Raw genomic sequence first — 11,995 nt, 5'->3', positions numbered from 1 at the left:
TCATACCCGTCTTTATTAGCACTGGCAGTCACTGGGAGGAGGCCATGATGCTGGACACACCTGTCAAGAAGAGGCAAGACCAGGGTCAACATGGGAGGAGAGGGATACAAACCTCCAGCCACCCACCATGGCCCCCAAAACTCTGTACTTATTTTTCCTTTATTCGTGATAGAGCATATGTTTGCGCTCGCTGAGAACGAGCGATCCCCTTCCCACTGGTTAGATCCAGGGCACTGGCATGGGTGCCTGGTATGTTTCAGGCAGACCAGGCTAGGTATTCAAACTGGTCCTAGACACCTTCCGGGCCCAGGTTATGAACACAGAGGAGGTCATGTACAAAGGTTAAAAAACACAGGGACTGGGACCAGCAGATTGTATAATGGCTACGCGGCTGGACTCCCACGTAGTCGACCATGGTTCGAGTCTCAAACCTGGCAGCTTTTTTTTTTTTTTAATACATTCATTATACATCATTTAGATCGTAAAGAGACTTTACTCAGCATGATATACACCTCAGTCCAGCCCAGTTGGGAATACTATACACGTCCTCATCAACAAGTAATAAACCATATCTGTGTCCCACAAGTGTCTTACCTCTCTATTTTCTCCCCCAAATTTCCTTTCCTCTTCCCCTCCCACACTCCTTCCACTTTGTCTCTAGTGTCCATAACAATTTTTACTGCTTTTTTGTCCTCCAGTCTTTCAGTCTCTGGGTTTTAAGTCACTGGGTCTGGGACTACAAACCATGGTCAATTACGTGGGAGATCAGTGACGTAACCAATATGCCATCTGCTGGTCCCAAGTCTCGGACGTGGCAGCTTAAAACTCACACTGGGTGCATGTGCGTGCATGCCCAAGACCCCAAGAGGAGAATGGAGAAGGGATTGTGGCATGGCCATCCCCCCTCGAGAGTGCTTTCTCACTTTCTCTGTCTTTCTCTCCTGTGAAAGCATGCACCCTATACCAAATTCAAACAAAATAAAAACACACACGGAAACAAACAAAACGAAAACACATGGACTCTGGAGCAAGACCTAGGTTCAAATCTCAGGTCAGTTAATTAAAAGTTGAGTGCCCAGGACCAGCAGATGGCATAATGTTTACGTTGCTGGACTCCCACGTAGTCAACCGCGGCTTGAGTCCTGCACTTGGTGGCTTGAAACTCATGCCATGTGCATGCGAATGTGTGCCCAGGATCCCAAGAGGAGAATGGAGAGGGGACTGCGGCGTGGCCATCCCCCCCGAGAGGGTGATGTCTCACTTTCTGTCTCTTGGGCAAGCACATGCTCTCTGTATCAAAAATCTCTCTCTAAAAAAGAGCTGGGTGCCTTTGGACAACTTACTTAACATCTCTGTGTACCCATTTCCCCATCCATTAAGGAGCATCTACCCTATAGGAGTGCAAGATTAAATGAGAGCTTAGAACAATGCCTGGCACCAAATTAGCAGGACCACTATAATGATATTATTTACCACTTACTGTTTGCAAGACACTAAGATCTGCACTGCAGAAACTCTGCCTGCAATTCTCACAAAGAGCCCCAACACAGTGCTCTCATTTACAGGCTAGGGATAACTACCTGCTTAATCTTTTCCTTAATTAGTACAAAATTAGCTAGTTTGTACTGAGAAGCCACATTGTACCAATACTTTTCATTTTTGTAGATTTTTGCCCTAAGGAGGGGACTAGAGACAGAGAGAGCGAGAACCCCCAGGGGGATGGCCACACCGTAATCTCTTCGTTTCCATTCTCCTCACAGGATTTTGGGTACGCACGTACACGCACACACACCCACACCTAGCATATGTTTTTCAAGCTGTCAGGTCCAGGACTTGAACGAAGGAGTGGACCATGTGGGATCCAGTGCCTTAACCACCATATCATCACCTGCTGGCCTTACTTATCTTTTTATTATTATTTTTTAATAGCCAGAGGGCAAATGTATTCATCAAAGAGGAGAGAGAGAAGCACTTCTTAATGGGGTATGGTCACACTGTAATGTGCTTCCCTCCACTTCTCCAGCCCATCTGGATTGAGGGCATGGCTGCACATGGCATTTTTTCCCAGCCACACGGCTCAGGACTTGAACCACAGCTGGCCGAATGTGATCTGGCTCTCCTATGTACACCATTAAACTGCTGTGCTATGGGACCAGCAGATTGGATAATGGCTACGCGGCTGGACTCCCACGTAGTCGACCATGGTTCGAGTCTCAAACCTGGCAGCTTTTTTTTTTTTTTAATACATTCATTATACATCATTTAGATCGTAAAGAGACTTTACTCAGCATGATATACACCTCAGTCCAGCCCAGTTGGGAATACTATACACGTCCTCATCAACAAGTAATAAACCATATCTGTGTCCCACAAGTGTCTTACCTCTCTATTTTCTCCCCCAAATTTCCTTTCCTCTTCCCCTCCCACACTCCTTCCACTTTGTCTCTAGTGTCCATAACAATTTTTACTGCTTTTTTGTCCTCCAGTCTTTCAGTCTCTGGGTTTTAAGTCACTGGGTCTGGGACTACAAACCATGGTCAATTACGTGGGAGATCAGTGACGTAACCAATATGCCATCTGCTGGTCCCAAGTCTCGGACGTGGCAGCTTAAAACTCACACTGGGTGCATGTGCGTGCATGCCCAAGACCCCAAGAGGAGAATGGAGAAGGGATTGTGGCATGGCCATCCCCCCTCGAGAGTGCTTTCTCACTTTCTCTGTCTTTCTCTCCTGTGAAAGCATGCACCCTATACCAAATTCAAACAAAATAAAAACACACACGGAAACAAACAAAACGAAAACACATGGACTCTGGAGCAAGACCTAGGTTCAAATCTCAGGTCAGTTAATTAAAAGTTGAGTGCCCAGGACCAGCAGATGGCATAATGTTTACGTTGCTGGACTCCCACGTAGTCAACCGCGGCTTGAGTCCTGCACTTGGTGGCTTGAAACTCATGCCATGTGCATGCGAATGTGTGCCCAGGATCCCAAGAGGAGAATGGAGAGGGGACTGCGGCGTGGCCATCCCCCCCGAGAGGGTGATGTCTCACTTTCTGTCTCTTGGGCAAGCACATGCTCTCTGTATCAAAAATCTCTCTCTAAAAAAGAGCTGGGTGCCTTTGGACAACTTACTTAACATCTCTGTGTACCCATTTCCCCATCCATTAAGGAGCATCTACCCTATAGGAGTGCAAGATTAAATGAGAGCTTAGAACAATGCCTGGCACCAAATTAGCAGGACCACTATAATGATATTATTTACCACTTACTGTTTGCAAGACACTAAGATCTGCACTGCAGAAACTCTGCCTGCAATTCTCACAAAGAGCCCCAACACAGTGCTCTCATTTACAGGCTAGGGATAACTACCTGCTTAATCTTTTCCTTAATTAGTACCAAATTAGCTAGTTTGTACTGAGAAGCCACATTGTACCAATACTTTTCATTTTTGTAGATTTTTGCCCTAAGGAGGGGACTAGAGACAGAGAGAGCGAGAACCCCCAGGGGGATGGCCACACCGTAATCTCTTCGTTTCCATTCTCCTCACAGGATTTTGGGTACGCACGTACACGCACACACACCCACACCTAGCATATGTTTTTCAAGCTGTCAGGTCCAGGACTTGAACGAAGGAGTGGACCATGTGGGATCCAGTGCCTTAACCACCATATCATCACCTGCTGGCCTTACTTATCTTTTTATTATTATTTTTTAATAGCCAGAGGGCAAATGTATTCATCAAAGAGGAGAGAGAGAAGCACTTCTTAATGGGGTATGGTCACACTGTAATGTGCTTCCCTCCACTTCTCCAGCCCATCTGGATTGAGGGCATGGCTGCACATGGCATGTTTTTCCAGCCACACGGGTCAGGACTTGAACCACAGCTGGCCGAATGTGATCTGGCTCTCCTATGTACACCATTAAACTGCTGTGCTAGGGGACCGGCCCACCAATACGGACCTTTTAAAATACCATAATGGCACTCAAGAGGGTCAGGAGGAGCCCTGGAGTCCAAAGAGCTGCCCATCCTTGGCCCCTATTCTCCCTTGCTCCGTGAGCAGAATGGTGAGATTTCACTATTTTGCTCTTTTCAGGTGACCTGTCAGATGTTATACGTCTGTACAACGGTGCTAACAATAACAATTCTTTCTTTTTTAATTTGCCATAGGGCACAAATGCTCCCCAGAAAGAGTCCAGGAAGGGTGAAATCGCCCCCCTAGGGCATGGTCCCACTGCAATTTCTTCTCTCCCAATTTCTCCCTCCTTTTGGAATCTGGGGTGCACATGTATCTAGTATATTTCTCAAGCCAGTGAGTCTGGGATTCCAACTGTGTGGTTGGCCATGTGGGATCCGGCTCCCTTAACCACCAGGCCACAGGGCTGGCTCAGCGATGACATTTACTGAACTGTATGACTCGCTCTTTGCTAAGAGATGGTTCTCAATTCCATGAGGTAGGTATTACGTTATATATATTAGTAACTTAAAATGAGGGTGCCTACCTTACAGGGTTTATGCGAAGATCAAATGACTTAAGGGTAAAGAAGTACAATGTTTATCATAATTATTGTTGATGCCACCCCTATTTTTTAGACAAGAAAACAGGAATGGAGAGGTGGAATCACCCCAAGTTAGAGGGCTATGAAGTCGAGAGTCAAGATTTGCACCCAGTCATCCTGACCCCAAAGCCCGTGCAAGCCAGGGAGCCCCAGGTATAAAGGAGCCTCTGGAATCAGTAAAGGGGTGGGGACACTGCAAGGCCCTCTAAGCCTCAGTATTTCCAGTGAAAAACATCTGGCATCCCCCACCACCTCCCTGGAGGGGTGAGACAGGTCAGCGCAATGTGGCAAACACAAATTCCCTAGCCCTGACCTAGCCCAGATCTACCCAGATCCTGGAGCCCCAGCCCTGACTGTGTTGAAAGACCTTCCTTAGCCCTGCAGCCCGAGCCCCAGGCTGCCACTCACTGTCAAAGTCGATCTTCTCCACGATGTTCTTGGGCTTAATGCTCTCTTCCTGGCTGCAGATGAAGATCTGCCCTGACTCATCAGCGCTCCAGCCGTATTTGCTCATCCACACCTTCAGCTGGCTGTCTGCAAGTGACATAGCAGCACAGGGGCTTCCGTTAGCCAAATCTCTCAATAGCAGGGGTAATGGGAGGCAAGGGCACCCCCTGCATTTCCTACCTGGACAGCAGAGCAGGCAACTAGTCTCCCTGTGGCCACCCCTGTTCTTCAACAGGCCCTTCTCTAAATGTCCGCCAGAGGGCGCCCTTTAGCTTTCTCATTCTTCCCTTCACAGAGCTTTGCTAAAGGGTGCCTGAGCCGAGCAGTGGGAGGGGTGGGGGATGACAGCCATGCTGTGCCTTCTCCACTCTCCTCTCAGGATTTTGGGTGCACATGCACAAGCGCACATGTTTTTCAAGGGGACTTGAACTGCACAGTCAGCTATGTGGGATCTAGCTGCCTTAACCTCCATACTACCTGCTGACCCATAAGTTGTTTTTTTTAAAAAATAAAAATATGGAATGCTGGGGCTAGCAGGTGGCATGTGGTTAAAGGTACTGGACTCCCACATGGTTGACTATGGTTCAGGTCCAGGACCCAGCAGCTTGCTTTCTCACTATTTTTTTTTTAATTTATTTAATTTTATTTACTCATTCATTTATTTTCATTTGACCAGAGATTAACAGAGAGAGAGAAAGTGAGAAAGCAAGCCACCAGGTCTGGGACTTCCTTCCTCTCCATTCTTGCCAGGTAAGTAAGAATAACCTTGTTTTTGAGACTATTCCAATTTCTCTTTTTTTTTTTTTTTAAGATTTATTTAATTTTTGTTAGCTTTATCACTTTCTCTCTCTCACTGTGTCCCTCTCTGGTCAAATTAAAAATGAATGAATGAATGAATGAAAACAAGACCTATACAAATAAAATGAAAAACCATGGAATGCTTCATGAATTTGCATGTCATCCTTGCACAGGGACCATGCTAATCTCTGTCTCGTTCTAATTTTAGTGTATGTGCTGCCAAAGCAAGCACACAATTCCTAAGGTTTAAACTACATACCATGCAGAATCAGCAGACGGCGTAATGGTTACACTGCTGGACTCCCATGTAGTAGACCACAGTTTGAGACCTGGACATGGCGGCTTAAAACTTAAGCCAGCACATGTGCATGTGTGCCCGAGATCCTGAGAGGAGAATGGAGAAGGAATTGTGGTGTGGGCATTCCCCCTGGGGGGGGTGGTCATTTCTCGTTTTCTGACTCTCTCTCTGTCTCTCCAGTGAGTGTATGTACCCTATCACCCTCCTCCGAAAAAAAAAAAAAAAAAAAAAAAAAAAAAATGCACACCATGCTGAGTTACATGATCAAATCTTGCTCTGACCTAGTGGGGAGGTGAGTCTCCCTATGTATAGAGCATCCACACTGTTTACACTCCCTGCTATTAGTCACCTAGCAGCTGTCTTAGTTGTCGGACTGAAAAAAAACCACCGTGGTATATATATGGGGTTCAGCATTATCCAGGGTTTCATGCACCCACTGGGGGCCTTGAAACGAATCTCCATGGACAAGGGGGAACACCACAGTATTACTGAGATGACACAGACTCATCTGATTCTTTTATTACTAAAGGTTTCTACCATAGCACATTTACACTCCCCTGGAGAAAGAGAGACCATGAGAGGGACAGTTAGAAATTACCCTCTGAGGGGATGGCCATACCACAATCCCTTTTCCTCTATTCTCCTGGGATTTTGGACACCCACGTGATTTTCAAGCTACCAGGTCCAGGGCTTGAACCACGGTTGGCCATGTGGGAGTCTAGCACCCCTAAACACCATGCTATCTACTGGCCGCTCATCTGATTATATTCCATTTGAAGGCTTGTTTCATACCTTTTAGATTTCACTTAGTTTTTAAGATATAAACATCTAGGTGATATAAAGCACTTAGTGTAGTACCTGACACAAAATGTCCAGTGAAGGTTACCTTCTACTGGGCCAGTAGGTGGTATGGCCTGGACTCCCATGTGGTGGACAAAGGTTCGAGCCCCAGACCTGGTGGCTTGCTGGCTTGCTTTCTCACTTTCTGTCTCTCACTGGTGAGTGCTTATGCCCTACAGCAAATTTAAAAATAGAAAAAACAGGACCAGCAGGTGTAATGGTTACATCACTGGACTCCCATGTAGTCAACTGCAGTTCTAGTCCTGGACCCAATAGCTTAAAAAAAGCTCAAGTCAGCCACGTGTGTGTGCATGCCCAAGATCCTGAGAGGAGAACGGAGAAGGGACTGCAGGGTGGCTATCTTCCCAGGGGTGATTTCTCACTTTCTGTCTGTCTCTCCAGAGAGCGCATGTGCCCTACAGCAAAAATCTCTCTTAAAAACATAAAAAAAGTGGGACCAACAGTTGGTGTAATGGCTGTTGCTGGACTCTGATGTAGTTGACCGCGGTTCAAGTCCCAGACCTGGTGGCTTAAACTCACGCCGGGTACACGTGCATGTGTGCCCAAGATCCTGGGAGGAGAATGGAGAAGGGACTGTGGCATGGCCATCCCCCCTGGGGGGTGATTTCTCGCTTTCTGTCTCTCTGGTGAGCGCATATGCCCTACAGCAAAAACCTCTCAAAAAAAAAAAAAAAAGTAACAATAATAAATATAATTAAAAAAATAAGTAATATAACAAAGTTACCTTCTACTAAACACACACTACAACCTGGATCAAATGGAAAGCCACACAAAGTACTGAGTCTCACCCACAACCCACTACTGTCTTCCGGCTCCCACCTGACCTCCCAAGAGTAGCCACTTGCTTTTCTTTCCTGACTTTCTGTTTCTTTTAGCAAATATATATGCTTTCTTTTTGCTTTTTAGAGGGATCTTTTAAAAAACATCAGCCATCCTGCTCTCCCTGCTCAGAGCCTGTCTGTGGCTCCATCAGGGAGACAGGCCTCCTGCCCCCTGGAGATCCCTCTCCAAACATCCTCCACCTCTCTGCTTCAGCTTGCCCCTGGCACCCAGGCCACCCTTGGAACATGACAGGCAGGCCCCTCCCTGGATCTTCATGATGCCGTGCCTCAATGGCCCGCTTTGCTCCCCTGAGGCTGTTATACAACCGCCAGCCCTCTCTGCGAGCCCTCCTGTTCCCTTCACAGCCTGAATCACCCAGGCACGTGCCCAGTGTTGAGGACAGCGTCTCTCACACCGCAGGCACTCAACTAATTGATGGAGAAAAAATGAAGAAAAAACACAGGCTCTCTACCAGGAAGGAACGTCTGTACCACGTCTCACCTCCTCCCTGGGCGGGCCTGCAGTAACAGCCTGGTGAGACCAGAATGGTCCGCCTGAGGCATGGCCAAGGCCCACTGCCCTGACCACCCCTGCTCTCCCAGAACTGCACAAGGAACCCAGAGGCCTCACCTGTCAGATCCCCCAGCATCTCGGCCAGCAGCCAGCGGTCGATGTGCTGGTAAGTGATGCCCACGACATGGCAGATGACTGTGGAGGGCAGAGACACAGGTGTGAGAGGCTGGCCCAGCACTCTTCTGCCACTCGCCACTCGCCACCCGTCACCCGGGGGAGCCCTGGTGCAGAGAAGCACTTACATTTTCGAACAGAGTCTTCAAAGCCAGTAATACCTTCTAAGAGGTCCATGTTTTCATCCAGGGCTTGCTGTGAAGGGAATGATCATGTTCACGTCAATATTAATATCAACGGCATTATTTTTTTTTTTTTGAGATTTTTGCTATAAGGTGTGTGCGCTTGCCAGAAAGACAGAAAGCGAGAAATCACCCTCCAGAAGGGATTGCAGCATGGACGCAATGAAGGACCCTTCTCTTTCATTCTCCTCTTGGGATCTTGGCATACACGAGTTTTAAGACGCTAGGCTCAGACTTGAACCACGGTCGATGAAGAGGGAGTCTAGCAACATAACCATCTGCTGGTCCCTCGATGACATTATTAGGTGGGGCCAGATGGTGACACAGTGTTTTTGTAAAACTGTGCCACTCAGCAAGGCTGACCCACGTGGGAGGTTCTGGTCCATATCTGGTGACCTCCCCGGGCAGCCGGCCCTGTGCTCATAATCCAGGCTGGTTGAAGGCTGGGGGTGGACAACAGCATCCAGGCTCTGATGGCGGTGCTGCCTCTGACTCACGGAAGAAATCAATCAGGTGTGTGTAGAGGACAGTATGAGCGCTGATAACGGCACATGGACAGCAGCTAACTCATGAGCGGTCACCACGCCCCCGCTGTTCCATGCAGTCACTGTTGCTGTGTCTGTTTTAGAGATGAGGAGACGAGGCTCAGAGCCGCTGGGTGATCTGCCCTACACCACGTGCAGGCGGGCGGCAACCATAGCCCAAGAAAGGCACAGAGGCACTGGCTCACTGCACTCAGCCGCCCACCCTGCTTGTCTCACTTAGGAAGAGCCAGCCTTTCTACCACGGCCCACAGGGTCCTGCATGACCTGCCACCACGGCTGTGCCCTCATCTCCACCCACTCACTCCCCACACACCTTGCACTGGCCACAGGGCCTCCTCTCTGTTCCCCAACTGCACCGGGTGCCCGCCCACCTCAGGACCTTTGCAATGGCTGTCTATATCCGGAACTCTCCCCCGCCACGGCAGGCACCCTCACCTCCTTCGGGTTTCTGCTCAAAGGTCACCTCGGCACAGGCTCCCACCAACAGGAGGGAGGGAGAGGAGACGCACACAAAGACACTATGAAGGGGCATCCAGGAAGGTGGGAGGAAGATCAGAACAGCTGTCCCGGACACCGGGTGACAAAGCGTCTGAGGGAGCAGGGAGCCGCTGCCCCTACCAGAGACAGCAGACAGGGCAGGTAAGAGACCCGAGAAGTGCCCACTGGGTCCAGCGATGCAGAGGTCACTGCTGGGCCTGACGGGGGAAACTGCAGGGAGTGTGAGTGTGCACATGTGTGGATGTACACACACGGTCTAAATGGGCCGAGTGGAGTGAGTTCAAGTGAGCGGGGGAGGAGGCACTGAGCACAGGGATTTCCTGGTGAGAAACATTTGGGTTGGAAAGCAGGGAAACCCTGGAAAGTGAGACAGCTGGGCCCCCCTTGGCAGCCTGGCTGTAAAGGGGAACAGAGAAGTGGGAGAAGGCAGGGCTGGTGGGGAAAGCGGAATCAGGAGAACCCTCCCTCCCTTATTTATTCATTCACCTATATTAATTTGACCAGAGAGAGACATAAAAAGAGAGAGGGAAAGTGAGAAAGCAAGCCACCAGGTCCAGGACTCGAACCGTGGTTGGCCATGTGGGAGTGTCCAGTGCCTTAACCACCACACCATCTGCTGGTCCCCCTGGTTGCATGGTTTTGAAATAGCTTAAAAATTAAGACAGGAGAGGCAGTATGTGGCAGGGAGAAGGAGCTAAGTTCTTCAAGAAAAGAGGAAGGGTCGTTTGTGGAGTTGAGACCAATGAAGTGGGGCAGAAAGTGAGCTTCAAGACTGGGGAGGGAGGGAGGCAGGTTGCCTGGCAACGGCAGTGAGGCAAGGAGGCCGCAGAAGTGGAGTGCCAGGCTCCAGATCCAGTAAGAAAGGGAGCAGGGCTCCAGACTCGAGAGGCCGATGCGGTGCACACGTGCTTCCAGCTGAAGGCGTGTCCTAGAGGACCCAGTGAAGGAACGGTGGGGAAGGGGGGGATTTCTGTGAGCCCTGGCTGTGTGTGACAATGACCACTCCATAGCTTATACACAAAGCACTCGGCACAGAGCACGTCACCAAGCAGGTAGCCACTGTGTGTACATGGTCATCGCTTAAGTGAGAGGGACAAAAGAACACACGTGTGCTCACAGGGGAGGGCGGGAGCAGGAAAGAGGTATTTCTCAGAGTTTTGCCTTTGCGATCCTCTGCCCAGCCTCCCAGTTAGCTAGGATTACAGGTGCAAAATACCATGTTGGACTGGCCTGAGATTTGAACCCAGGCCTCTCATGTGGCCACAGCCTTGTACAGTTGCACCCTACCCCTTGCACCACCATGGTGCCCAAGATCATTATTTTTACCATCCTCCTCCACATCCTCCTCCCAGCTACCCACCCTGACCCAGACCCAAAGGAAGTTACCCAGAAGGCCTGGAAGTGGCAGGTCTCCAGCAGGTCCCCAAGGTACAAAATCTGTCGGATGGGCCGCTCTTCTTGCTGGGAGGAGGAAGTGTTAAGGGAAAATGGCCAGAGAGCCTGCGGAAGCTAGAGTCGGGGCGTAGTTCACCCCTTCTACCCACCTCCTTCTGGCCCCTCTTCAAAGGTTCAGCTCACAAAAGAAACTGGAAAATGAAGCCATCTCGTTTGCCCTGCGATATGTGCGGGAGGGAGGGCGTCTGCAGCAGCACTGTTTGTAACAGCAAAAGGCGAGAGATGACCTAAGGGTCTGACGACAGGGACCATGAAATGAACAGGGCCCATCCATGTGCTGATGAGGACGACGCTTTGCGAGCCCACGGGACAAAAGCAAGACAGAGAATGACGTACAAAACGCCCTATCTGGATGGGGGACAAGTGTACACACACACACACATCTTTATTTACACGTCAACAGTCTGTGGAGAGGGACCCAAGAATTACAACAAGGGGTCAGCAGGTAATACGATGGTTAAAGTGCTGGATTCCCATGTGGCTGACTGGAGTTCAAGTCCCAGACCTGGCAGCTTGCTTTCTCACAAACTCTTTCTCTTTCATCAAAGTTAATAATACTAATAAATAAAGTAATTCTTGGGACCAGCAGGTGGCATGGTGATTAAAGAACTGGATACTCCCACACAGCCAACCATGGTTCGAGTCCTGGATCTGGTCGCTTGCTTTCTCACACTCCCTCTCTCTCTGGGTCTTTCTGGTCAAATTTTAAAAAGAATGAATAAATAAAATTAAATAAATAATTTTCTAAAAAAGAATTATTTTATTTAACTTTATTATTATCATTGTTATTTTTCCAGTTTGATCAGAGAGAGATGGAGAGAGAGAGGGGAAGTGAGAAAGGCAGCG

At 48.9% G+C, this 11,995-nt stretch overlaps 1 protein-coding gene and 1 non-coding gene across 2 annotated transcripts in view; both read right to left on the bottom strand.

Annotated features, from left to right (window-relative positions):
• EIF3K (eukaryotic translation initiation factor 3 subunit K) overlaps positions 1–11,995 on the bottom strand; it is an 18,317-nt gene continuing 6,322 nt past the window's right edge. Inside the window, 5 exon segments of the mRNA XM_006161726.3 lie at positions 1–60; positions 4,965–5,090; positions 8,413–8,490; positions 8,598–8,664; positions 11,081–11,155. Coding sequence (XP_006161788.1) covers positions 29–60; positions 4,965–5,090; positions 8,413–8,490; positions 8,598–8,664; positions 11,081–11,155 — 378 coding nt within the window. The 3' untranslated portion in view covers positions 1–28.
• LOC114004600 (U6 spliceosomal RNA) lies at positions 5,930–6,033 on the bottom strand. The gene has a single exon (XR_003546714.1). It is a non-coding gene; the product is annotated as a U6 spliceosomal RNA (small nuclear RNA).

The sequence above is a fragment of the Tupaia chinensis genome, unplaced genomic scaffold (genome assembly GCF_000334495.1).
Source record: "Tupaia chinensis unplaced genomic scaffold, TupChi_1.0 Scaffold138910_1, whole genome shotgun sequence".
Classification (NCBI taxonomy): domain Eukaryota; kingdom Metazoa; phylum Chordata; class Mammalia; order Scandentia; family Tupaiidae; genus Tupaia; species Tupaia belangeri.
The sequence above is the reverse complement of the archived record's forward strand: the minus strand, read 5'-3'. Positions and strand labels throughout refer to the sequence as shown.